Raw genomic sequence first — 27,687 nt, forward strand, 5'->3', positions numbered from 1 at the left:
TATTTTGGGTACATGCCCTGCATGGTCTTTTGCCTTAGGGCATGTTTGGGAACCATGAAAAAAATATTCCATGGAATATTAGTGGGCAAGGTAGTCAAACTCTGGGAGAGACTTTGAGAGGTTGGGAGTGATGGAGGCATGAAGAGCCTCGAAAAATATAAACAAAATATATTGAATTTGAAGTAAGGTAATTTTTTTTCACTGGTTTTAAGGATTTCTCATGCTATGTCCATGCTCTCTCTACTCTTGCCCTCTCATGTCTCTCCTCCTTCCTTCTGCTCTATTTCATAGTTGGGCCCACTAATATTCATGAAATAATTTTTCATGGTTGCCAAACATAACCTAGACGCGATGCTCATCTTGAAATATATTTTCCCAAAATAATGTGGGAGAAAACTTTAAATTTGAATTGTTTTTTCAGCATATGATCACGAAATCATCTTTTTATAAAGCCCTTTAATTAGGGAAATGATACATGCGCCCCTTTTCATCACTTCGGACAGCCAGCAGCATTGTACGTGGCAATCAGGTCAATTCATTCCTTCAAATGTAAAGTAAATCAGCCCCTTTTAAGTCATAGATACAGTGTAGCCGGGTGTCCCAAGTGATGAAAAGGGGCGCATTTATCATTTCCCTTAAATTAATGTTTTAAAGGGCATATATGGAGATAAAATTCAAACAAGCTTAAAGAGTAAAAACACACTAAACATCTTGTAACCTCGTTCAAAGGTTCTATGAGGAAGATCTCCAAGCACTTTTGAGTTTTTTTTTCACAAAGTCCAATCAAGAAGAATATCTCTATAAACTTTTGCCAGGTGTAGTATATTCTAGGTCTACCTTGTTCAGTTCAAGTCCACCTGATTAAAATTATCCACTTTGTGTTTCGTTTCTGTAAGCTCCATATTTTATTATCCCAAGATTGACTTAGTCTGACTTGTGAGGGTTAAACATGGTTAAGAACACATCGCCTTGGCCATTGTTTATCTCCTATTTTATGCAGTCCAACATTTTAAAAAACATGGTTAAGACAAAAGTACTTGCACCTTATGCGGGTACACCAAAAATGTTGTGTTCTTATAAAGTAGGTTATTGTTGGATCAAATATCAAGTGCAACACCTTCATTAATTATGTGTCGGCACGCCCAAACACCATATAAACTCTCTCTCTCTCTCACACACACACACATTATGTATGCGTGTGAAATTATAGGGGAGTGATAAATCGACTCCCCAAATTGCTAAATCGACTCCCCATGTGTCTTTCTCTCTCCTCTAGGTTAGAGAGAGAAAGAGGAGAGAGATAGACACATGGGGAGTCGATTTATCCATTGGGGGAGTCGATAAAGTGTAAAACAAAGTGAGTAGTGCCATTATCGATCAAAATATGGTAGTGTAGATATCAGTATGCTAAATTTATCATCTACTAAATTCAATTAACTTAAACCTTTATTTTCCCTACTCAATTGGCTTAAGCATTTTGGTTGTTTCACATCCCATTTTCTTTTATGTTATGGTTTTTCATTTATTTTGTGGCAAAAAGAGTCTTCTTCCACTCTACTCCAAAATCACAACCAAACCATCAGCTGATCAACAGAATTGACTGACAAGGATTGGAGAACTTCTAGTGATACAAGGTCCGAAACCGATACCGAAACCGAAATTTTAAACCTTGGTTGTAACAAGGCATTAGTACTTGGTACTTATTACTGTACAGAGCATCATAGGTGACCCTTGTAGCTTCAACAACTCTTCTTCACTTTGTTAGAAAGTTAAGGGCGACGATAAATTCGCACCTCCTGTAGGATGATTCGCACCTCTTGTAACTAGAATTGTGGTGGACTTTACGTACCAGTGGTGCGCATTTATCATCATCACCCAAAGTTAATGTTCGCCAACTACTACTTTCATATGTTTACCAAATGTGACTACTACTTTCACAAGTTTACCAAAAGTCATGATATCTGTTTGGACATTATTGAGAAAGCAATTAGATTGATATCAGACAACTAATTTGCTTGAAAAGAATACTTACTGTGGTAGATCTGATTGTCAAACAAGGTTGTAAGTGTACGGAGCACACTTAAATTGTGTATTAAATCGACCCCATACAGAGGGTGCTTAGAGAGAGATAGAGAATGAGGAGAGAGAGAAGGGGGTCGATTTAAGATATTAGGGGGTTGATTTATCACTGCCCTTTAACAAAGGGGAATTATAATTCTGATCAAGTGTAATTAAGAGTTCTTTTTAATCAGACTCTAATTACTAGAATACTTGTAAAGAGGCTCCTGTTAGAGCATTAGGGCTTAAGCCAGGATGCTTAAAGCATTACACCCAGGTATCTAGTTTGGAATACCAAGTTTGTTGCCTCCAACCCCTATATATAGAGATACACTAAGGTTATAAGAGGTTAATGGGCTCCAGACCAAATGGGCCCACTACACCTGATCCATTACCTATTGGGCTTATATTAGAACATACATGGGTTATATATCCAACAGCTCCTTCTCTTCCCTTTAAAAAATGGAATCCATTATTCATGCTTCATTTGCATCCCATCTATTCTCCCATGCCTAATACATTTCATGGGTCCAAAACATGCCCCCATCCCCAACCAATTCCACCACATCCACCCACCCTTCCCAACCTCCACAAAAAAGTTGAACAATCAAGATTCCAACTCACATTCAAATTCAAAACCCAAATGCTTAATGATTAAGCTAACAGACCATCCACCACAACTAAGTAAATTAATTACAGGACATTCAAATTCAAAACCCAAATGATTACTGATTAAGCTAAAAGAAAATCCAGCACTTAGTAAATTAATTATCCACTAATAATCAGTGTAAATTAACTGTCATTTCAAGTATAGATAAGGCTTAAGAAAACCCCAAAAAACCAAGTCAAGAAAGAAAAAAAATCAAATACAAATCCCAAATCTTTCTTATTTTATCCCTTTCAACAAACACCAGATTCTTTATCTCACCCCATTTCTAACCTTCCTTCTTCTCCAAGGAAACCCAGACCATGAAAAAATATTCCATGGAATATTCTAAATAATACGAGTCTAGAAGTCTCTTAGAAGCCTCCTACCATCTCAAGTCTCTTCATCTTTTAGCCTATCTCTTGGGCCCCACAAATATTTTCCATGGAAATTTTTTTCCATCGTTGCCAAACAAGCATCATATATAGAATGTATCTTTCTCTGTATACTCTTCTTGAACACAACCCAATAAAACCCTAATGGGTTTTAGACGGCCTCTGAATTGGGCCAGCCTGGGACCGAAACCCAACCGTAACCGGATCATAAACACACCAATGAAACGATTTCGGATTCTCCTTCTCAACCAAACACTCCTCACATACGGTTGAAATACGATAATAATCAGAAAATACGTACCTGCCTTCTTCAGAATACGCATACGGATTCCTAGACATCAAATACATCTCCCTCTGAAAACTCGGAGAAACCCTAGCCGTTGAATCACGACGAAGGATCTGAGGATTAGGAAAAGGCGGCAAGAAACCATTGTTTTCAAGAATCCTACGTGGCTTACCTTGCCTTTCCTTTCTCGATCGTTTTAATTCTGCAAGGAAAAAACAATCCTTCTTGTTGATAATTCCAGCAAAATGAGCATTCTCAGTGATCGGAATCCTTCTAGAAGGTTCGGCTTGAGACATTGATTTTGATTTCTTCCTGTAGATTAAATAAAAGGAGATTTGGTTTGGAGAGATTTGGATTTTTTGGGTTAAGAATGATTGTAATTTCCTGAAATTGAAATCTGGATCGATCTCGACGTTGCCAATATTGATTTCTTGCTCTCCGTCAGAGAAAATTAGGGGGAAGGAGATGATTTTTGTCATGATGGGAGTTTTCCGACGGAATTCCGCCGGAAAAATGACGGGGAGATTTTTGGGGGGTTATGGATGGAAAAGGGAATAGAAGGGTTTTGGGAAAGAGAAGGGTGAAGAAGGGGGGGGGGGGGGGGTTTTAAATAGTTAGGGGGGAATGGTGAATTTTTTTAAAGTGGTGGGGTTATTTTGGGGAAGAATGGGAATTTTTTAAGGAGTTTTATGCTTCTACAGGAGTTGCTTGGGCGTTACGTTACACAATAGGTACAGTAAATGATGAGGTAATTACTAAAATAGCCTTATTATTTAGGCAAATTGACTGGTGGGTTTGACATTTATATAGTAGGCCAACTTTACCCTTGAATACATCACATTGCTATTGTAAGTTGGAGTGAGAATTTAAACATTGTTAGGGGTATTTTTGGTAAGAGAAAAAAAGCTAAGATCTAATGTATGGGTTTCCGTGACGTGTTTTTTGCCACGTGTACGCTGGATGATATGCAGAACTCGAACCGCCTCTTTCTATTTAGAACTTGGTGGTCCCCACAAGAGTATTTATTAGACCTGGCAAACGGGTGGGTCGGGCCGGTCAACCCGCGGGTGTTGCGGGTGCGGGTCACACAGGTCGGGTCAGGAAATGAACCACATTTTTGCGGGTCAGAATTTAGGTGACCCGTGCGGCCTGCGGGTGGGCCGGGACAACACGCAGGTCACCCGCAAATTCAAACAGTTGTTTATTTTGGGAAATGTTATCACTGGATTTTGATGAGGGCAGTATGGCTGGCACCGTGGGATGATCCAAACCGTCCATTAGATGGCCCGCAGGCTAAATAGGTGTTGCCCCAAAAATCATTTCAATAGGTTGATCCTAACCCACCGATCTATAGAGGGTGGGTTAAGATCAAGTGATCAACCCTCTAACATTCAAATCGAAGGGTTGGGATCAACCTATGGTGCTAGCCATAACCTATTCAGGCATCAAACCCTTAAAAAATAGATTAGCATGATAAAATCACCATCCTTTGCATTAGAAAAAAAAGCCATATAACTAGATTAGCATAACAAAATCACCACCCTTAAAAAAGCCAAGTGACCCGCGGGTGCACGCGGGTTGACCCGACCCGACCCGTGTTTTAGAGGGTTGGGTCACCCGCGGGTTAGTTTTGACGGGTCACTAAAACTCGGTCCCGTGCTCGCAAATTTGCGGGTGGGTCGGGTCGACCCGTGGGCACGGGTCGCGTTTGCCAGGTCTAGTATTTATCCTTTCCAAGCTTCTCAGAAAATTCCAGCAGTCCAAACAAGACCTCAGGGAAATGATATATTCGCTACTTTTTTCCCACTTGGAACAGCACTCACTGGTTTAAAAGAGTAGTCATAAACACACCGGAGGAGATTGTCCCAAGTAAAAACAAGAGGTGCCCTTGAATATAACCCCATCTAGCTTAAACCTAGGTGGCATTCAAACAATCTAAGTCTAGAATTTGGGTTTTTTTCCTGTCAAATTGTCCTCTCAATGAAGAAGCGTGGAATACCTGTCAGCCCACATGGTTTCCTTGTCATCTCCTTTTTCGTCTGTTTGTCTCCATCTAACAAGAGCAGAAACATGTGGAAATTGCACTCGACTCTTCTTCTGCCCCTCTCCAAAAATGGGTGGCGATCCCTGAAGAACGAGTTGAAGCTCATAAACGAAGATGCAGCCAGCCAACATCGAATGAGTTGATCTCTCTCAACAATCTCTACCGCTTATTTCCCAGTTACCTGAAGATTTTTTTGTTGATGCTTCCACTATCACCGTAAATCACCATTGGCCTTCCAAAAGACTAGCTACACACCTCTCGAATTATCCTGTGATTCGAGCAACACAGTCAGTGCACGTGTAGTTGCCAACCCGTGACTTGCCTACTCAACACTTGAGAGGGATCAACGGTAGTGTCACTTTCTCACTATTGTTTGAAACTTGGAAACTCGTATATGCACCAACTGCGAAAGAGATCCTACACGTGCACTCACTATCACTCCGTTTCCAACTAGATATCGAGACCGTAGAAAGACTAGTCATTGTGTCCCCAACCTGACGATATAATAAGGCACACTTCTCTCCTTTCACCAGAACTATACAGCCGCGTGTGATTTTCATGAATCCAACTGCAACCCCTGAAATCCAACCGGCCGAGAGACACTAGATTCTTGACACTCCTCCCTTTTAGCTTTGAAATCATTTCACGGGCAGCAAATCCAAAATGTCTCCTTGGTTTTAAAAATGACACTCCACTTGTTGGATTTAAAATCATTCTATGGGCACTCACACGAATTGGCATGGTTCCCATCACTAGCTCTAATAAGCATGCATATATCCCGCACTTTTTACACACCAAAATGCCATTTGTCCCCTTTTAAGGGGATCCATGCTTTTGTTGTATTACTTTTGTTCTCTTCACATTTCTCAGAAGCCTTTTATCTCTCTTATTAAGGAAAGGAACAGTTGACCCTTTATGGACAAAATAAATACCAATTCCCAAACACAGAATAAACAGAAGTATTTTACCTACCAATCATAAGGAAATCTTGTTTGATGGTTCCCATACATCCATTCTTGAATTTGGGAATGCCATCCACGCCCCAAACTGAGATATATGATCATGAAAGGTTCTTCCCATTAACTGTTCATAACAGTCTCTGTTATGGTCAGTTTAAATTTGTGAGTGAAATTTGTTAAACTTGATGGACAATACCAACTAGTATCTGCCTTAAAGACAGAAACAGAAGTATTGAACCTGCCCACTGCTTAGAAAGCTTGATTCGTAGTTCATAACAATTCAAGCATTTAAGAACATCATTCCATGTTCATGAAATGAAAACAGTGTTGTCAATTAATGTTGAGTCATACCCAAAACACTTTTCATTTCCTGAAATGAAAGGAGAAGGGTCATCTCTACAAAACAGATATAAGGAACACACATGTCATCAGCTTGAAGGTAGCACTGGTAAAACTAGAATTTCTTGGCACCGTTCCTAATCATCTAAGCTCGGAAAGCAGCTCCAAAGTATCATTACTCCTTCCATTTTGCACACACCCAGCGTCACTGCACCCCATAAAATAGTATTTCGTACAGACATTCTCCTAAAGATTTCGCTAGCTTCTTCAAACATACCATTCTACCTATACCCAGCAAATATAGTGTTCTGCGTGACCATATTTGGATCCTGTAGCTGTTCAAACAGACACCTTGGTTCTTGAATTCTCTCATTCTGAACATAACCTGTCAAAATCACAGTCCGAGAAACAACTGTCTGTTCAAAAATTCTCTCATACAAAACGACAACATCATCAAATATGTCGCCCTAAGAAAAGGCAGCAATCATAATAAACTAGGTGAATTCATTCCTCAGAGATTTCTCAATCTTCCATTCCTCTAATAAGCATTCAAGATTGCAATCTAGACAACCATGTCTCCCTCAAACATTTGTGAATTCTCAATCACTTTGAAATCGTCCACTCGTGACCACTCTGAATGTACCCAGATATTATAACTGACAGAGAGACCAAATTCCTCTCTGGGAATTGCTCAAAAAGGTGGTGAACTTCGACCATCCGATGGCAGTGACAGTAACCAGAGATCATTAAATTCCACAACACGATGTTCCTTTCAGGCATATCATCTAACTACCACCGAGCGGAGTCTACTTCACAATTCTGTGCATCCCACTAACCATAGCATTCCAAGAAATTACATTATGCTAGAGCATTGAGCTGAACAACTGAAGGGCCTCTTCAATAATCCCATTCTGAATGTACCTAGTAATGATAGCCGTCCAGGTCCGACATCCTTCCCTACCGATTGATCGAACAGAGATTGGGCTTCATCGACACATCCATTCTAGGAGTAGCCAGTAAACACCAAATTCCACATAATTGCGTCTCTTTGAATCATTCCATCGAAAACCCGCCGAGTGGTGTTGACACGACCAAATCGGTCAACAAGGTCGATTCTGGAATTGCAAGAGAATTGCTCTGTTTCCAGGTTTTTGAGAATGGGGAGGGGACAAATGGAGAGTGCATAGGAGACAGCAAGTTTCTGCACCTAAGCAAAACCATGAACGAGAAGTTTCCACCTACGGTTTTTTTTTTTTTTTGAAAAGTAGTTTTCAGTTATGTTTATTCTTCAGATTTCAGAAGAAGATGAAGAAGGTGGTCTCGTTTCTCCAACCACTCCAACCCTGTTTCGATAGAGCTATATCTTCTTGGTAGCAGTTCCGTGTTGGTATTGATTCTGGAAACTCATCAATGCTTTAAAGAAATCTCAAAACTTTGTATATAGCTCTTTTGTTCTCTTTTCTCAATGTGAGTGTTCTTGTACTATAATTATAGAGTACACACGGATTTGGTGGGATCTCCTCGATTGAATTGAGAGTCCCATTAATATTCTAAAGGAGATAATATCTTTATATAAGAGTAAGTATACACATTGTTTATAGATTGAATACGCGTACAATTTTGATGAGATGGCTTCTATCTTTATTTTTCAGAATTGCTTGAATGAGTTGGCTGCAAGTCAAAATTTTCTAAAACCAATTATATCTTGATATCGTCATATTCTATAATTAGTTTAGCCGACCCCAACTAGTTTGGGACAAAGGCTTAGTTGAGTTGAGTTGTATCCTCAGATTCTATAATTGCTTGTATGAATTGACTGCATATCATATTTTACAAAACTGTTTGCATGAGAAATGGCTGCATCTTTGTCTTTAAAAATAAGTGATGGCTAGAATCTTTTGTCTTTCCAAGACAGATGACCATCATTTATAAACAAGATCCTTGATGGCTGGAATCTTTTGTCTTTCAAAAATACGATCCTTTATTGGTCCACTTTCTTCTTTACTCCCCCTCAAACTGGAGCAAGCCATAGACCCGGTTTGAACCAAAGATCAAGAAATAGATGTTGAGGTGGAGGTTTGTTGAAGATATCAGCTAGTTGGTGGCAGGATGGAACAAACCGAATGACTAAAGATCCAATTGAAACCTTTTCCTGAACGAAATGGTAGTCAATCTCAATGTGCTCCGTGCGAGCATGAAAGAAATACTGGACAAGGTTTTAAATTTCGGTTTCGTAATGCGTTTCGGTACTCATCAGCAAAAAATTTCGTTCGAAATCCCACAAAATCAAAATAGTAAAATTTTATCCCCGCCTGAAAGTTTGGCGGAATTTCGCCCAAAATTTCAGGGAAATATTAAATAATTAATAAATTCTACTTTTTAACGTGATTCCCCTACAATTTCAGACCGAAATTTAAAAATTTTGGATGAAATAAAGTAACATTTCGGGTTTACCCAATTGGTTTACCCTATTTCGATTTCGGAATCAACTTTCGGTCCGAAATTTCGAATTTCGGTCGAAATTTAAAACCTTGATACTGGATTGACGATCATGTGAAGAGAAGGCATATTGTCAGAAAACCCGCAAACCACAATCCGTCCCACTCTCTCTCGATCAAGACCTTACAAAAAAAAACAACAGGAACAAAATGGCCCCTCTTGATAAAGGCCCCTCTCAATTACTCACCACAGGAGAAATCCCAAAAGGAAACTCTCTCTCTGTCTCTCTCTCCGAGTACAACTAAGAAAGCAAGAGACAGCCCATTCCTAGTTACGCTAGGTCACTATTACAAGGGAAATCCCACACAGAGTGGGAAACAAGACACCTATCCCAACACTGTTAATGACCCATTTCCTTGTTCTGCATTCAGGATATTAGCTTGTGGAGACAGAGAAGTGGCAATAGAATTACTTGCTACCCAAAAAGAACTGCAAAGATTAGCTACCATAAACTTCTGCAAATCTCCCTTTAGTTTACAATATATATGATTGATTTCAAGCGTCCGAGCAAGTATTATCTATCATAAGACATCACCAGAGATGCATTGTAAAGTTAATAAATTATTCAAGTCTTCCTGGAATCATCTGCAGGTTTCTTCTTAGATTTACTGGCACATTTAGAACATTTGCTATATTCTGCAATTTTCAATTCAAGTCTTCCTGGAATCATCTGCAGATTTCTACTTAGATTTAATGGCATGTTCAAAGCATTTGCCATATCCCGTAGTTTTAGAAAACTTGGTATATTCAAACAAAACATTTGCTATATCCAGTAATTTCTTGACCATACCTCCTTAAGAGAGATGGATGTAGATTTGAATGGGTTACATCTCTTACCCATCTCACTAAAACGCAACTGCTTTGAGTTGATGAGACCTTGATTCATGAGGCAGGAACATATAGGCATTGGGTCTCTTGGGAAGCAAATCATGCTCGGATTTATGTGCATTTGGAAGAGAACTTGGTCTCACAATGGGATCTTGGCTCAGGGAGCCAGTTCAACTATTGGAGATAAAGTACTTATTGGTCTTATAGAATGATAACTAAACACAAGGAGATTTGTCATCCTACCTCCTAATAATGCTTAGGATATTCTGTTAGATATTAAATGTTCCGCCAATTCGGAATATCCTCATCCATGTTCTTCACGATATTGGTGCCAGAATCAATCATGTTCACATTCCTATTCAATCAAAACGCACTGTCATCCCTTCTGATAACAAATCAAGAAAGAAAATTTCACAATCAATTCAAGAGAGAGAGAGAGAGAGAGATTTAATGGCCAACTCTATTGGTCATGTTTTTAGCTAGGATCATCCAATTTGTGTGAATTTTAGACCTTAGTGTCTTGTGCAATGGCAATGTGTTGAACTCATTCCAATGAACCTTGCTGGATCAGAAACTTGCAATCATCTTGTACTCAAGACGACCACTTAAGTGAGGTGACACCTTGAAAAGCTAAATGCTTGAAAATCTCAATGCTTCACTAAATAATAACATATTATGTAAAGGACTCTTAGGAACACAGTGCAACAGTTGACTTAGAAAAAGGTTTCTTAAGTGTGGTTAATGTTGTAGTGGTCGGCAATCATTTCCTCTGAAGATAATAGAGTCATTGACATAATAGAGTGGGTCATCAATTACCACCTTTCCTGCAAGAAGGTGCTAGTCCCCATGACCAGCTGAATAACCATACTGGTTGGCAATGTTTGTCTTCTTTACACCTTTCAATTGCTGAGCCGATTGAAGTCACTTCTCCAGGATAAAAAACCAATCAAATAGTATGATTTGGGATGTAATGTTTAATTTTCAAGTTGCTCGAAAAATTTTCAGAAAATAACAGGAGAAAGTAAACTAATTTGTAAAAGCTTCGCAGTTTGCCAAGTGTTGTGATGAATTTGAGGATTTTGGGATCATTGCTTACATTTCATGAAACAATTTCATCCAACAAAGAGTAATGTAAGCAGATAGTACTTTATTAAAATGCTTAAATCCATGAGTTAATAATTTCTACAGAGCTACCTGAAGAAATCAGTCTAAAAACTGGCAGATTAAATTATCTACCTAGTGGCTTAGCATACTGGTCTGATAAACCAAGAAAGATTCGGTACCGCAGTAACTGGATGCCAATGCCTTTCCAGCAGAAGTTGGGCCAGAGAATGCACATTGCGATGGTTCTAAAACATAACCCTTGCAAAAACTCTTCCTGAAAAGATAATGAGGAAAAAATAGGGTTAAAATTGGTGAGTTTAGAGATCAGCAGCAAATAAGTGACAAACCCATATAGGAAATACTTCCTAAGAAATAAAATAAGCCCAAAAAAGATGATGACTAGTGACAAACACATGTCAATTGAATAATCGAATGTGGAAAGGGAAAAGAAACCTTGTAAAGAGTGCATGAAATTCATATTAACTGATCAGTTAGCAGTATCCCTTCCGAACAAGAATTTAGTAGAAATGGAGCATATGAGAATGTTCTCAGTAAGTTCATCAAAAGCAAGGATTAATCACACAAGGGCCGCAGAGCTACCTTGCAGCATCCAATAATTGTGTGGCAATTCGGTTTCTTCTGTTGGAGGGTACAACCCAAATGGCTCTAATGCCACAAATGGCTTTCACAGCTTCTTTCGCACAGAGGACAGCTCCATTAGCATCCTTCTCAAGACCATGCACAGAAGGAACCTTTCTTATGACTTCCCTCTTAAAATTCACCAGCCCAAATTGCAGTGTTGAATTTGATTTAGCTGCCTTTGCATTGGTGCCATCCGAGATGGTTGGAATTGATTTGGTAATCTTTGCATCAGTACTATCTGAGATAGTGCAAGACATTGGACTTGCAACAACTCTGTGGGCAGTTCTTATTGGTTCCACAACAAGACATCCAACAATCCTATGACTGGAAATGAATAGATATACCTGCCACAGATGAGTCATTGACTCTAGTCCCATGTTAGAATTTTCTTTAAATTTATATTCCAAAGGAAATAGTAAAATATACTACCTTGCAGAGCTTATGAAGCCATCCATCGCTTAAGCCAAGCTCCCTCTCCATGATCTTTAGAGCCTGTTCAACCTGCTGACATGAGGACGTTATTGATTACATGCCTGGAAAGTATTCACACCCTGTTAGAAGATCGGCCAATAGTGAGGTTGATAGGCTTCCCAGGGATGGGGTCAGCAGGGAGAATTTTGGAGATTCTGGATTTTCTCCCCCCATTATGAGATTATATTTGTATCTATTTCCTGCTTTTCTCGTTGTATTGACCATCTCGGTCACAGGATTTTATCTCTTATTTTTCTTTAAGGCTCCGTTTCTTTAGACGTAGAAATGAACATGAAACAAATTTACGTCCATTTTTACATCGAAAGAAATGGAGCCTAATAAGAGAACATTTGAAAACAAGAAGAAGCACAAGACTCAAATCCTCAGAGAGATTCTCTCTGACATTAGAGTGAAACTGAACAGTTTGATTCGTGTTGATGATGATAGCGTTACAAAGAAGAGGATAGCCAGCAATTTTGGTTACAAATTCTCTCCTGTCAAAAAGGAGATTCGGACAAGCAGTTGGGTAAAGCCAAGAACAGGGGAGTATAAGTTAAATACTGATGTGTCCCTGGAGGCTGAGGGGGGGCGGTATTGGGGGAATTATCCGTGATGAAAATGGAATGCCAATCAGTATATTTTCTGAAAACGTCGAAAAGGAGGAGATTTTCGAGCTGGAGATCACAGCCATTCATTATGGGGTCCGACAAGCCCGGGGTCTCGGTATTAAGCATATGTGGATAGAGGTAGACTCCCTGTTTGCAGTGGACACTATAAAAGATCGGGTCAACAAGTCCTGGAGGAAGGAAGGTATGATATCAGAGATTGTGCTTATGCCAAGTTCCTTCTCCTCATGGAGGATATCGCATATCTGGAGAGAATCAAATGCAGCGGCAGACTTACTATCTAAAAGGTCATGCCCTTGTAAAGGGATGCATATTCCTCTGCCTTTATCTCCTCAAGAATTATTACAAATACTGCACCTAGATAGGATTGGAATTGAATATGTAAGGTTGTAAGCTTGTATGGAGGCTATGGTCCTCTTGTGTTCTCTCTTGTACTTTTGTTTCTTTCTTAATATATTCTGGTGGGGGTCTGCCTAACCCCAGCTTGCTGATAAAAAAAAGAAAAGAAATGGAGCCTAATCTAATTTTTTTACCATTCAAAAAAAATGCCCAGGAATAATCTCATGCAGAATGCCTACACAATCCAAAAATGAGAACATAATTGGAACCTTATTTCTGTGGGAGGGAGGGTCACCATCTAAAACCAAAATGATGCGGTCTCCATCACTCCGAGGCACAGAGACAACCCTCTCATTGCGCCAGCCCTGTAGGAATGTCAAAGATAAAAGTCGAAGAAAAAGAGAGACTCAATTCAAACAATTAATCAAATATGAACCTTGAATTGGATCCCCTGATAGTAATTCTTGTGGAACGCCTTGTGAACCTTTTCATCGTTTTCATCTCCACAAGCATACTTTAAACCACATACTGAGCATCTGTGAAGAAGGAAATCAGATTGCCCTAACGCCAAATGATACTGAGCATAACTTCTCTTCTTATTTAGGATTCTACTCTGGGATGATGAATTTACAAGATGATTTTCCAAAAGGCCATTCGATTTTGAAACAGTAGCTTCCCTTGCTTGCTCATCTTGCACTTCACATTTGTCTTCATCATCACTGTCCAAGCAGAAAGTAAGAATGATAATCCAATGCGTAGTAGAAAATCGAAAAAAAAAAAAGATGAAAAAAAAAAAGAAACATGTTAGGTACCCAACCAATACGCAAAAAACTCCAGAGCTGATGGAACGTGTTAGGCTAGGCCCTTTAAACCTCCCCAATATCAGATTGGGTCCACGCATTCCCATACCTAATTAGGCCCCCACAGGACCGTAACATTCCACCATGCTCCTGCATCTGCCGTCTCTGCGGCCCACTGTGACGGCTTTCACTCTAGCTTTTTTTCATGTTGCCCTTTTCACAGGTCACCCCTTCACTCTAATGCCAATACGCCAAAAGCTCCAGAGCTGATGGAACGCGTTAGGTTAGGCCCTTTAAACCTGTCTCAAACCAGAGTGGGTCCCACCTAGTCTCCCATACTTAAGCAGCCCCAACTCAGGACCATAACAAAACCCTATTCTGCTTTTGCAATTTAATCCCCGGTTCTATAAAACTTTGATTTTCTGAAATTATACAATGTAGAAAAGACCCAATAAAACTATCAACATCATGCAACTCTCAAAGCTTAAGATTAGGTGCAAGAAAAGATCGTTCACAGAGGGAATCTAGAAAAGACCCAATCCTTGATTTCTAAGATAAAATGATAGTATTACAAAATTCGAATAGATGGGTTGTAATCAGAAAAGTAAATATGTGTGCAGAAAAATGGAATACCTGTTGGAATTAGTCTTTGGAACTCGACGCTTGTATGTCACTAGAAATTCCTGCTCCTTTAACTCTGAAAGAACGTTACCTTCCTCGAGGCAATCGGAAAGTCGAGGTGGGTTAGGGTTTTTGGACGCGGAAGGCTTGAAGAAAGCACTGATTTTAGCCTGCATTGATGGGTTTTGGAGGGTTTTCTCTCAGGTTTTGTGAGGCCCTAGCTTTTGGGAATGCAGATCTCTAATACAGAATTCCCGCCAGTTTTAGAAAGGAAGTTTTGAAAGAATGCGAGGGGCATTACTGTCCACTTGTATGTTTACATTGCAACTTGGGCATTTCTTCAACTAGGATCGGATTCACAAGGGGCCCAATAGACTTAAAAGGGATCCAAATGTTGTGCCCAAATTTTCTTCATCAATGTTCAGGCCCTTTGGATCCATCAGACCATCTAGGTCCATTGACACCTTTAGGGTCAAGTTAATTGGATGTTACTCTAGTTTTAGTGTTAGATTGTGTGGCCATTAACTTGATCGGAGATCTGTGATGGTAAGATTGTGGCCACTACAATCTTCATCACATGACAAACCCTCGACACATATTGCACACACCAACTGTCACGTGATTTTCAAATTACATTTATAATTAGTGATGATGCTCAAATCTGGTGGAGCGTAAGGGTGTGGCCCTGCCCTCTGTTTCTCACGGCAGGAAGGAGTTGGGGGATGGATCCTCGATGCGTCTAAGACTTGCACCCACTCGCAATAGGTTAAGGACCACTTGGAGTTGGAACTCTGAGAGAACCCTTAGACACTCTAGTCAGAAAGAAGCACCAAGAGAGGAGAGTTGAATTTAAAAGAAAGGCGAGAGGTCACTAGATATTCAGGGGATACGCGCATATGAGGGTATGTCTACCCAAGGGAGAAGGCCTGGCCGGTTATGGAGTGGGGTTTCTTCGAGCTTGGAGATTTGATTGTGTTTTCGGAGTGTGTGAGAATAATGTGAGAATAACGTGACACTGTAAATCACCGAAGGCATGCTATGAACCACGTGCGTGCGATCTAGGAAGGTCACGTGACAAGAGGCATACTTAGGGGTGTTCGTTCTGTTATAACCGTTCCGAATAGACCAAAATTTGATAACCGAAATAATTTCGGTTATCAAATTTCGATAACCGAAACCGAACCAATTAAAAATTCGATTATAATCGAATGGTGGGAGAAAAAGAAGGGAAAAAGCAAAATCTTGGTTTGGATTGGAGGGCTAGGATCATCCTATCGAAATGATTTTTTTGAGCACAACCTAATTAAGTTGTGATCAATCATATGGACGGTTTTGATCATCCTACGGAGTGCCCATATAGCATTGTTTTTTTAGAAAAATAATGGTTTTTATCCATAATTTCGGTTATTCTGTTAACCGAATTCTTTTTTGAGATAACCGAACCCGAATCCGAATAACCGAATTTCCAAAAAAAATAAAATAACCGAAACCGAACCAAAAAGGAAACAAAAACCGAACCCAACCAACCAAACCAATTCGGTTCAGTTCGGTTATTCAGTTATAACCGAATAATGAACACCCCTAGGTATACTGCGTGCTGCTTCAGGTGATGACAAGTTGGCGGCTAGCATGGAGGCTGGATCTTATACGCTCACCAGTAATGGTAGCGGTCGGTAGTGACAAATTTTGACTTAGTCTATCATCCTCTCTAGATGTTCCTCATAGCCAAATTTCATCTGGAGTCACAAAAGACTTGTACATTCTGTAGCTTCCATTGATTATCTGCACATAAATGGACCCACACGGCATAGGCTACTTTTGCTGTATTGAGGTGGGATGGTGCGAATGCATCTTCCTTTTATTATTTTCCAATTCTAATTTAGTGTAAGAAAGGAATATGGTAACAACTCGGAGTCAAACAGACCAGGGTGGAAGAATATTAAGGAAAACGCGGAATTGAAAGGTCATAATAAGTTTCATGCTCCAAAAGAGATAGAGGGGAGGAGTTTCTAGGCGTCGTCAAAAGGGATTTCCTAGGCAATTTTGCAGAAATCCATTTCCCTTCAATTTTGTCTTATTCATTAATTCATCTTATGTGGCTGTTTGGGCCCCCGCAAAAGTTAGGCGCCAAATGGCTTTCCCCGAAATAGCCTAGCAAATAAAAAAAAAGGGTAGACATGGTGATTGTTTAAGGGAAATGATACTTACGCCCCTTTTATCACCAGGGACACCCATTTGCCAGTATACTCTGCAATCAAAGCCATTGGATTTTTCTAACATAAAGTACATTAGCCCCCTTTTGCCATTGATACACTGATGCTGGCTGTCCCCGGTGATCAAAAGGGGCGTAAATATCACTTCCCTTCTTTTCTTTTCTTTTCTTTTTTGGTAATGAAGGGTGTTCCCACCCCCTTCGGGGTAGGACTATTTCCCTACGGATGCGCGCAATCACCCGGAAACCACACGCATCTTGTAAGCAAGGGGGGATTCGAACGCTCGTCGCTGGGGAGCAAACCAATGACTTTAAATATATAAATTTGCTAGTGATTTGCGAGGATGCTGTTAAATCCCCTAAATAAATGTAGATAAAGCACAATTGATAATATAAGAAGAGCCCAAAACCTTACTTTATAAGTTCAGTTGATGAAATAAGAAGAGCCCAGAACCTTATTTTATTTCTTCTCTTGTTGGGTTTTGGTCTGTTTAAATTTTCATGGGCTCTGAAGGTAAGAGAGTTGTTGTGGTTGGAGGTGGAATTGCAGGTGGACTCCTTGTAAAATCTCTCCAGTTCTTTGCAGATGTCATCCTCATAGACCCGTAAGCTCTCTCTCTCTTTTCATGTAGAATACCCAGAAAGAAAAATGAAGAATATTTGGATATCTTGTGGGAAAAAAACATTGAAACCCTCATGTTTATAAAATTTTGTTTTCTTTGATTTCAAATACCTTCGGGGGCACAATTTTTTTGCTATTCTTCATTAGGCAAAACCCATTTTCGAATATGATTCTCTTATTGTAAGAAAAGCCCAAAAATAACCCATATTTGTTAATTTACAAATGGGTTTCCTTAGGAAATTTATTTGGAGTTTTCTGGGGTTAAGAATTGTGATTTTCCTTTGATCTTCTTGTCTATCTTGTGATCCTATATTTCTCACAAATGGGATTTATTTATTTATTTATTTTCTGTTCTGTCAATTTATCTAGGCTAATAATGATTTTGGCACCACCATGTTTTTATAATTGCACAAACTCAGCTTGTCTTTTCTTTTTTAATGCGATCCAATATTTCTCACAAATGGGATTTTTTGTTTATTTTCTGTTCTGTCAATCTGTCTAGGCTAATGATTTTGGCACTACCATGTTTTGATAATTGCACAAACTCAGCTTGTCTTTTCTTTTTAATGGGCTTGTGAGAGTTTATTGGGTGCTGTAATAACGTTTGACAGCTCTTTAAATAAGAAAAGAGAAGATGAGTTAGTGCAATTATCATAACAATGTAGTGCAAATATTGGTAGCTATAGTCATTTTTAAAATGAATTCATTGAAAACAGGAAGGAGTATTTTGAGATCCCATGGGCTCAGCTGAGATGTATGGTGGAGCCTTCGTTTGCAGAGAGGTCTGTTGTTAAGCACACGGAGTACTTGAGGAACGGGAGGATTATTAAGTCCTCTGCCATAAATGTGACGGATAGGGAGGTTTTGACCGCCGATGGCCATATGTTTCCCTACGACTATCTCGTCATAGCCACCGGTCACACGGACTCCGTTCCAGAAGACCGCACCCAGAGGCTCCACCAATTCCAAACAGGTTTCTTCATCTATCTCTTATCTTAGCATTTCTGTATGCACAAACGATTGGCATCCATTGAAATTTTGAAAGAAAAGTAAAGCAGATTCTTCGTCTGGTTGCCAACATTGCATTGAACTTTTCATAGATTCCCCATGTTTCTGACATAATTATTGCTTGTGTGCGCATGTGGCATTCATCTACTCTCCTTTTCACTTTCAAACCAAATTCTACCAAAAGTAGTGGAGAATTTTAGTTGAAAAAATATTGGAAATGGTGCTCTCTCTCTCTCTCTCATTTCTTTCTTCACTCTCTTCACTCTCTATATTGGTAATGGCACCCCTACTTATTCCCATTAACTCGTAGTCTATGTCGCACAACCAAACACTAGCGTAATGTAGTTTATTCCACTATTCTATGAGAGGTTATTCCGGACGAATCCAATGCTTGTCTCCTCCCTTTTGACTTTTTATTCTACTAATCTCCTAGCCTATGTTGCGCTTGGCTCTGTTTGGTTGCAAGTATTTACCTCCTAGCTTAGTGGTGTAAGTAGTTAATAGGATACAGCCATTGGATTTACTTGAAACCTACCTCGTAGAATAGTGGTAGGTAGTGTTTGGTTGTCAACCTCGTTGTGGCATGGTGTTGCGGCCAAAACCCACCGCTAATAACATCCGCCAGTCTACCACCGGCGAACACACGGAAATTCCCAAGATCTTGCACTACAAGATGGAGAAAATATATATGCCATCAAGCCACAACCACCAAAGGGAAGCAAAACACAAGTTACCTCAAGAAGACAAGAATATACGTGGTTTACCACAATGGGCTACTCTACGGACAAGGCAACACTCAATCCACTATTTAAAACCAAAATAGTACAAGAGGAATGCTAGGGACAAGCGGTTAAATAGCCGCTTGAACCTAGTCGGGCTGCGATTGGATAAAAAGTCGCCATGTTGGCGTTTATTAATATCCAAAATCCTTCGATTAACTATGGTTAGAAGAGAATCCCCTATTTAGTATGTTGCACTACCTTTTCTCTTTTGCTCCTTAACAAGTTAACCTTCTTTAATACTAGTAATTGTGTTTTTTTCGCTTCATTGCTTTTCTTGGTGGGACCCATTGATATTTTGCTGCTTTTCTTTCCTTAATTTACCAAAATTACCCTTACAACCACCATCAAAATTACCCCAATCACCAATTCAAGAACTTTAAAATATCAGTGGATTACTAGCTATTTTAGTCAACTACAGAAATTACATGGTGCCGGCTGGGGCATGCACATGCACCATAAAAAACAATGGGGCACATTTATTGCGTGATCCAAACCTTTCATTTGTTGGACCCTGACGTAGATAGGTCCAAGAAAATCTTCTCCATAGGTTGTTCCTAACCCTTCGATTTATGTGTTGTGGGTCCATCCCATGCAGTAGGCCCCCACCCACTCACGCAAGTCTCTTAATAAAAGAGAGTCGTGAGTGGATCGTTGAAAAAATAGCAACGAAACAAAAAAAAAAGAAACGGAGAGAGGAGAAAAGGGAGAAAAGAAAATAGGGGTTTATCTTGTTGTGTTCTAGGGTTTGCTTTGGGTAAATCCTAAAGAGGTTTTCAGAAGCTCTAATCTCCATTGAAGTTTGAAGTCTTTGCAAAGGGGCAAGAAGAGGGAAGAAGAAAGAGCCAAAACCTCCATTTCAAAAAAAAAAAAAGAAAAAAAGAAAAAGAAAGAGCCAAAACCTAGGATTTTTGAGTGGTTCTTGGAGAAGAAGAAGAAGATCTCTCACGTTTGGTTCTTTGAGGTGGGAAAGTGTTCTCTCGCAAGGGTTTCGTGAGGTAACTCGTATTTCCTCAAAGATTTGATTGTTAATCTTCTATTCTTATGCATGCCTCAAGTTTTTGGGAAAATCTGAGAAGAAAGACTTTGTATTTCTCTTTTCATTAGTGGATTTCTTTTGGAGTTTGTCCCGTGGTTTTTCCCTTCACATCGAAGGGTTTTTCACGTTAAAATCGTGTGTTCTTGATTTGTGTGGTTGATTCATATTTTTGTGCTTTGTGGTTTCTTGCTCGTGGCTATTTTCTTGATCCGCAGATAGAAGGGTGGAAATTAAAAGCGTCAGGTATGGAGTTTGATATTTCTGAGATTTGGCATATGTTGGATTTTTCCATTTTCTATTCCAGAGTTGATTCTTCTTTGGACTTTTGTGCCATGGAAGAAGAAGGGCAAAGTATTGTGGAATTTGTGTCTTCTTGCAACATGGTGGGTGATATGGAAAGAGAGAAACTCCCGTGTCTTTGAAGGGGTTGCAAAATCTCCGTATTGGATATATATGAAAATTATTGCGCTCACTATTTCATGGGCGAGAAGTTTACCGGCTTTCCGTTTTGTATCGGCCTTTGACTTATGGGAGGGTTGGAGGATTGTTTGCTTTAGTAGGAAGATCCGGCATCCGATTGTTCAGAGATGGGAGGCTCCGCCTATTGAAATGTTCAAAATTAACTTTGATGGGTCGAGTATTGGGAACCCGGGCCCGGCCGGTGTTGGTGGGTTGTGTCGAGATGCTTGTGGTGAAGTTATTTGGGCTTTTGCCGGCCCTCTTGGAGTTTGTGATGCCTCGGAGGCCGAGGTGAGGGCGGTTTATCATGGCATAAAAAGGCTTGAGAGAGATAACATGGATATCACTATTGTGGAGGGAGATTCTTTGAATGTGATTAAATGGTTGAAGGGGTTGGTGTCGCCTCCTTGGAGATTTTCTTCTATTTTTGATGAAATAGATGATTTAATTGCGGGCTCATCTATTGTTTTCAATCATGTTCGGCGATCTGCTAATGGGGAGGCGAACTCCTTGGCTAGAAGTGGGGTTAGGGGGTTGGAGTTGGAGTGGTTTGACTTCCTTCCTCCCTGAGATTTGTCTTTCTTGTTATTGTTGTTTTATTTTCTTGTACATTTGGTTGAGGCCCACCTTGGTCCCCTTCCTTTTTAATGAATTCATCTTGCCATTTCAAAAAAGAAAAAAAAAAAAGAAAAAAAAAGAAGGGTGGAAATTTATCCGCCGTGGTGTATCCGTGTTTCCCCAACATTGTGGAAGTTTAAAATGGATGGCGTAGTATAAAAACTTCCACAGATCGGCTATGGAGAATATTTTCTTCCTGGACCCTATCCACATCAGGGTCCAACAAATGAACGGTTTGGATCACCGAAAAATGTGGGCCCCACTGTTTTGGCAAGGTGGGGGAACACGTGCATGCCCGAGCATGCACCATATAATTTCTCATCAGAAATCAATTTGACTGTCAATCCAGACTGTTGCTTCTTTGCTTTCTCACTGCCCATTTGACGGCCACAATTTGGATGGTTAGAATACTTTCCTTGAGAGTGAAATTTACTGTAATCCAATACCTGCCCAAAAAAGAATAGCAGAAGATCAAGAAAATTATGCTTTCTTAGTTTAGTCTGACGGAGCAGAATGACTCTGTGGGCCTTATTCCATAGATGAAGATTCCAGTTCAAATTGTTTTAGGCGACACTCATTATTTCCCTCCTTTCACCATGGTCAACTATCAGAGGAATTCCTCGAATTCAGATCTTTACCTGGATTTTGTCCTTCTTCTCGTTCTTCTAAATTCTTCAATCTGTTCCTCAGTCGAATTCTTCATTTGCCCTCTATTTTTCCGTTTTCGTTTTTGTATCTTTAATTGGTTTTACGGGATCTTTAACTATAATTAAAGCACTCTGATATTTTTAGACTAAAACAATGCCAAGCTTGCGCCATTAAAACCAACTTTAGAAAGATAAAAAAGTAGTGGAAACGAAAAAAAAACATAATTACTAGCGTAAAGAAGGTAACTCATTAAAGAGGGAAACTAAACAAAGAGAAAAAGTAGTGCAGCCGACTAAATAGGGATTCTCTTTTAACCGTAGTTAATTGAAGGATTTTGGACATTAATAAACGTGCGGTTTTTATCCAATCACAGCCTGACTAGGTTCAAGCGGCTATTTCACCGCTTGACCCTAGCATTCCTCATAGTACAATATTACCTCCACCGGTAAATCCCACCGATAAAACCCTTCTCTCCAACCTTCTATGCAAACCCGAAGCAACCCTCAAATCTCTACATCGAGTATGAGCCCTTTGGAAAAACCTTCCACACTATGCTTCTCTTGCAAAGAAGAAAACTCTATGGAGAAGAATAACAATGGAAGAAGAAGATCACACCTCTAAGAAGAACCTTGCTTTTGCTTCACCACAAAAGCACTCCTATAGCCCCCAAGAGAAAACCCCTTTTGCCTTGCCATAACCTTTCTTCTCACCCTCAAGATGAAGAGCCTTGCTTTTGTTTCACCACACCACAAAAGCCCTCCTAGAGCCCCAAGAGAACCCCCCCCCCCCCTTCTTCTTGCCGTAGATTGTCTCCTCTCACCCTTGAGTAGAAGAACCACTTTGAGTAACCAAGAAGAAGAAGAGAAATCCTTGCTTTTGTATCACAAAAAAAAAAACCCTCCTAATGCCCCAATAGAAAACCCCTCTTTCCTTGCCCTAGATTTTTGCCTCCCTTCTCTTCTCAAAACCTCTCAAGTTCTAACCCATTATTTCAACCCTTTCTTACTTTTATGTATTTACAGCACACCCCACTTAAAGACCAAGTGGGACCCACTCCAAGAAAGAAACAAAAAATACAAAAGAGGTGGTGATTATACATCACCGTTACAGCAATCTCCACCTTGATGCATAATCACCGGCTAACTAGCCTTCCGTCTCGAAACCAAGACATTTTCGATCTTTTGGCAACACCACCAAATCCCATGTCTTGTTCTTTTGAAGTGCTTGCATTTTTTCTTCCACAGCCTTTGTCAACCGCCATGTTTGCATGTTTGTAACATCATCAACCACGGGACCTCCCAATAACTTGTACAAGAGCCCAACCCGAACTCCCTTCACGGTCACAAGAGCCCCCTAATTCGTCGATCATAATAAAAAAAGAAATAAGCAAAGTTTCATTGTTGAGCGACAAATGGGAAATTCATGGAAAATTGCAATATCCACCACGTAATAGCTATAAGAGATTTTAAGGACCCCATCTCCACATGAAAACTTACAACCTTCCAACTCCAAAGCAGGCAAAGAAATCAATCCTTTTGACATATCCAGAACATGCCGGACATTTTCAAGTGTGCGAATCATCCCATCAAACATTTTTAATCTAACCGAACCAACACCAAGTGTCCTACAAGTTGAGTTATTCTCCATCTTTACCGAGCCTCCTTCACACGGCTCATATGCGCTAAACCAAGATCTATGTGGGCACATATGATGAGTGGCACCCTTGTCAAGAACCCAACTTTGATGAAATTCCGAGCTACAACCCTCTATCAACACCTCATCCTCTATATCACCGGATGCAACTACCTCCACTTAGTTTGCCTCCTTAGAATCTCCGTCCATCTTATCTTTACTTTTCTAACTTCCAGAGTTAAAAGCCGTTTTGGAAATTGGATTTCTTCTTCTTAAACAATTCCTATTGAAGTGTCCACTTTCACCACAATTCCAACAACCATTCTTTCCATCATGCCCCTTCGACTAAGATCAGGGTCTTGATCTGCTTCTAGAAAAACCTTTTGAAGCGCCACTACGATCCTCACCTTTACCTCTTATCATATGGGCTTACGATCCAATCTCTATTGAACTCCCCAAAGAAAACTTTTTCCGGAGTTCTTCGGCAAGTAAAGTACTAAACACCGAATCAAATCCAAGAGAATCACCCATACTACAACTTAGAGTAGTCACCAAATGATCATAAGATTCCGGCATAGTGCAAAGAAAAATTACCGCTTTGTCTTCATCGTTCTTCTTCTCTTCAACGCCTTCCAATTGACAAAGTATGTTGTTAAACTCATTGAGATGGCTGTAAATATTTGAACCATCCTTCATTCTCAAAGAAAGCAACTTCCTCATCAAGAATATCTAGTTTGTGAGAGACTTGGTTTGGTACGTACTCTCCAACTTTGACCACAAACCCGCTCCCGTCTTCTCGAGCGTAATGTTACAAGCTCAACCGAATTATAGACATAGCTTTGAGGTCCATGTCTTCCCAATCATCATCCAACATGGCAATCAGTTTGGATCAACAAATCTATGAAACATTATATTTATAAGTTTAAAATAAGTTGGGGCCACTCAACTTTTCTCATCATACACCCGTGCATTTGAATTCAATGTTACGCATAATTCATGTTGTCAGTTAATTACAGCATTCTTTAATTCTTGATCACAGATAACCAAAAGATAAAATCAGCCAAATCTGTTTTAATCGTCGGAGGAGGCCCTACCGGCGTCGAACTTGCCGGCGAGATAGCCGTGGACTACCCTGACAAGAAGGTGACTCTGGTTCACAAAGGGCCTAGGCTGTTGGAATTTCTAGGAAGCAAAGCTTCTACCAAAACACTGGATTGGCTGACCGCGAAGAAAGTAGATGTCCTTTTGAATCAATCAGTAGATTTAGACACTGAATCAGATGAGGCCGGAACTTTTAAAACATCGGCCGGAGAAACCATTGCGGCGGATTGTTTTTTCCGGTGTGTGGGTAAACCATTGGGTTCATCATGGTTGAAAGAGAGTGTGTTAAAGGATTGCTTGGACAAATATGGAAGACTGATGGTTGATGAGAACTTGAGGGTCAGGGGCCGAAAGAAAGCCTTCGCCATCGGAGATATTACCAACATTCCGGTGAGTGTTCTGTTTTTCTTTGATATGAATTTGCAATTCCCTTTTCATCTCATGGCAAATATCACATGGATAAATGATAGATAAATATCAGGAATGTCAACGTTGAATTCTCAGCCGACCCCAACTAGTTTGGGACGAAGGCTTAGTTGAGTTGAGTCAATGTTTAATTCTCATTTTACAAAGTAGAATGACTGTGAACGAGCAGTGATCTTGTGTGTGTAGATGACTTCACTGCATGTCCCTTGATTTAGAGCCACTTTGATGCAACCAAAAATTGGTTTTTATTTGCAAATTAGATTTATTTTAAGGGAAATTATATCAGCACTTTCATGTTTTGATATTTCAGTGGTCCTAGCCTGTTTTGTTTTTTAATTGGCTTGCCAGAGCCTCTTGGGAACTGTAATAACCTTTTGATAGCCTTTTAAGAGAAATTATATGGTGTAAGCCCTTATATTCCCTTGTTTTTTCTACAAGTATCATATGGCCTGCACCATAGGATGATCCAAACTGTCCATTTGATGGGCCAAAATGTAAATAAGTTGTGCCCAAAATATTATTTCCGAAGGATGGTCATAGCCCTTTGATCTATAGAGGAAATGCATGTTATGGAAACCTCTATAGATGGAAGGGTTGAAATCATCATACATAAATATATTTTTTGGCACAACCTCTTTTAGTTATGGCCCCATCAAATGGACGGTTTGGACCATCCTATGGTTAAGGCCCTGCTTGTTGTCAGTCTAAAACAAACAGGGCCTCAACTATAAAACTATTTGCATATTATGAGATTATATGCAAACTGTTTTTAGGGATATCCCGCCTAACCCCAGCTTACCCATAAAAAAAAGGTTTATAGAGATATTTAATCCTTGGCCTACCAAATTGTTGAACTGAGTGAGATTGTTTTAGCATAAAATTTATATGTTTCTATGTATTGCCATTGGTGAATGGGAAAAAAAACAGGAAATCAAGCAAGGGTTCTATGCTCAGAAGCATGCTTTGGTGGTTGCGAAGAACATAAAGCTGTTGATAAATGGAGAAAAGGAGAGCAAGATGGAGACATATAAGGCTGGAAGCGTATTGGCGATTGTTTCATTGGGGCGGAAGGAAGCAGTGGCACAATTCCCTTTTATGACGACAATCGGTTGCATACCAGGCATGATCAAATCCAAGGATTTGTTTGTGGGCAAGACAAGGAAGGAAATGGGGATTCTCTGAAGGAGATCTGCATTCATGAGTTTTTCTTTGAACTTTACTCTACTTTCCTTCTTATGTCTTCCCTTTTTCCATTCTTTCTTTCTTTAAATGTATTGTTGTTATGATATTTTCCCTGCCTGTTGTTTGAACTCTTCATGTTATTTTCTTCTTCTTATTCAATTCCTCTATCTGCTTGTAAGTTGTAACCTCTAATATTTTTCTCCATGCTTTGCTAAATGGTTTTGAATTTTGACTATGCTAACCATCATTGTTTTTTTTTGAAAAGGGCAACAGATTATATATATATATATATATGTAAAAACAGAACCGAGGTGGTCCTGAAGGAACAAAGATAATACAAAGAATTCATTCACCCAAATGACAGTGATAGAAAACATTTGAGCGTTTCTTTATAAATAAAAAATGGGCGTAGAATTTGTTTTACACCCATTTTATGTAGAAAGAAACAGAGCTTTATAAACAAGAGGAATGCTAAACTGACAAGCGCCCTTGTAAAAAACAGCTACAATGGTGCTCCTCTTGGACAATCTCACCAAAGTGCACTTATTATTCCTTTACTGTGACATTATAAGTGCACAGTGGTGAGATTGCCCAATGGGGTTGCCATTGTTGCCGGTTTTCACAAGGCGCCCTTCATTTTAACATTCCTCTAAAACTGATTATTGGACTGAAATTTATGTTTATTTTTAAGAACAATAATCGGTTTTGTTATTAGACTCAATCACTACTCCAAAGCCAAAACAAACAGTTTAGGAATTTAAAACCATGTTAACATCACAGTGAGGTGATATTTCTACCCTCTTTTCCAGCATTTCCATTCGGTACTTTTTTGGAAAAGAAAGCAAAAGGGGGTTGAAATGCTGGAAAAGAGAGTTGTAAACTTGTAATATCATATCCTGTTCTTTTAATTGATTTACATTTAGGGCCTGTTTGGATGCCCAGAAGAATTTGATTTGGATTTCTCACATTTGCAGCCCTTTTTGCACTTTGATTTGGATCACTGTGATTTGGGTCTGGATCAAATCCTTCAATTTCCAAATTAGCAACTGACAGTGAAAAAAAGCAAATTTCCAAATATGCTGTGGAAATAAGAAATTGAAAATCCACAGATCTAGCAGCTCCTTCACCCTCTTTGCTCCTCAACCTCTCCCCTCCACTAGGAAGTACCCCCTTCCCTCTCTCTCTCCCTCTCTCCCTCTAGATGGGCTGGCAGATCTATTCAATTTGTATTCAAAACTCAATCCCAAATCCAAATACAAAATACGAGGTATCCAAATGGGCTCTTACTTTCTTACATGTACAAC

General features: G+C 39.6%; 2 protein-coding genes across 4 annotated transcripts; one reads left to right on the forward strand and one right to left on the reverse strand.

Moving 5' to 3' along the window:
* Positions 1–11,062: 11,062 nt before the first annotated feature.
* LOC143863710 (protein CHROMOSOME TRANSMISSION FIDELITY 7-like) lies at positions 11,063–15,078 on the reverse strand. 3 transcript variants are annotated; one of them, XM_077374468.1, is made up of 6 exons: positions 14,049–14,414; positions 13,673–13,955; positions 13,506–13,601; positions 12,230–12,304; positions 11,759–12,144; positions 11,063–11,432 (listed from the first exon to the last, which is right to left on the reverse strand). In XM_077374468.1, exons 1-6 carry the CDS (start codon positions 14,141–14,143, stop codon positions 11,291–11,293), a joined length of 1,077 nt encoding a protein of 358 aa, XP_077230583.1. In that variant the 5' UTR covers positions 14,144–14,414; the 3' UTR covers positions 11,063–11,290. The 3 variants fall into 3 exon arrangements, with proteins under 3 accessions (XP_077230583.1, XP_077230581.1, XP_077230582.1); XM_077374466.1 differs by lacking the exon at positions 14,049–14,414 and adding an exon at positions 14,670–15,078 and having other exon boundaries at positions 11,067–11,432; XM_077374467.1 differs by lacking the exon at positions 14,049–14,414 and adding an exon at positions 14,670–15,074 and having other exon boundaries at positions 11,069–11,432; positions 12,230–12,301.
* Positions 15,079–17,068: 1,990 nt separating this feature from the next.
* Positions 17,069–26,561, forward strand: LOC143863909 (uncharacterized). The gene is made up of 4 exons (XM_077374691.1): positions 17,069–17,474; positions 18,208–18,464; positions 24,714–25,165; positions 26,129–26,561. Exons 1-4 carry the CDS (start codon positions 17,371–17,373, stop codon positions 26,381–26,383), a joined length of 1,068 nt encoding a protein of 355 aa, XP_077230806.1. The 5' UTR covers positions 17,069–17,370; the 3' UTR covers positions 26,384–26,561.
* The last annotated feature ends 1,126 nt before the right edge of the window (positions 26,562–27,687 follow it).

The sequence above is a fragment of the Tasmannia lanceolata genome, unplaced genomic scaffold (genome assembly GCF_043159265.1).
Source record: "Tasmannia lanceolata isolate RefF3 unplaced genomic scaffold, GAP_Taslan_0.1 ptg000044l, whole genome shotgun sequence".
Classification (NCBI taxonomy): Eukaryota; Viridiplantae; Streptophyta; class Magnoliopsida; order Canellales; family Winteraceae; genus Tasmannia; species Tasmannia lanceolata.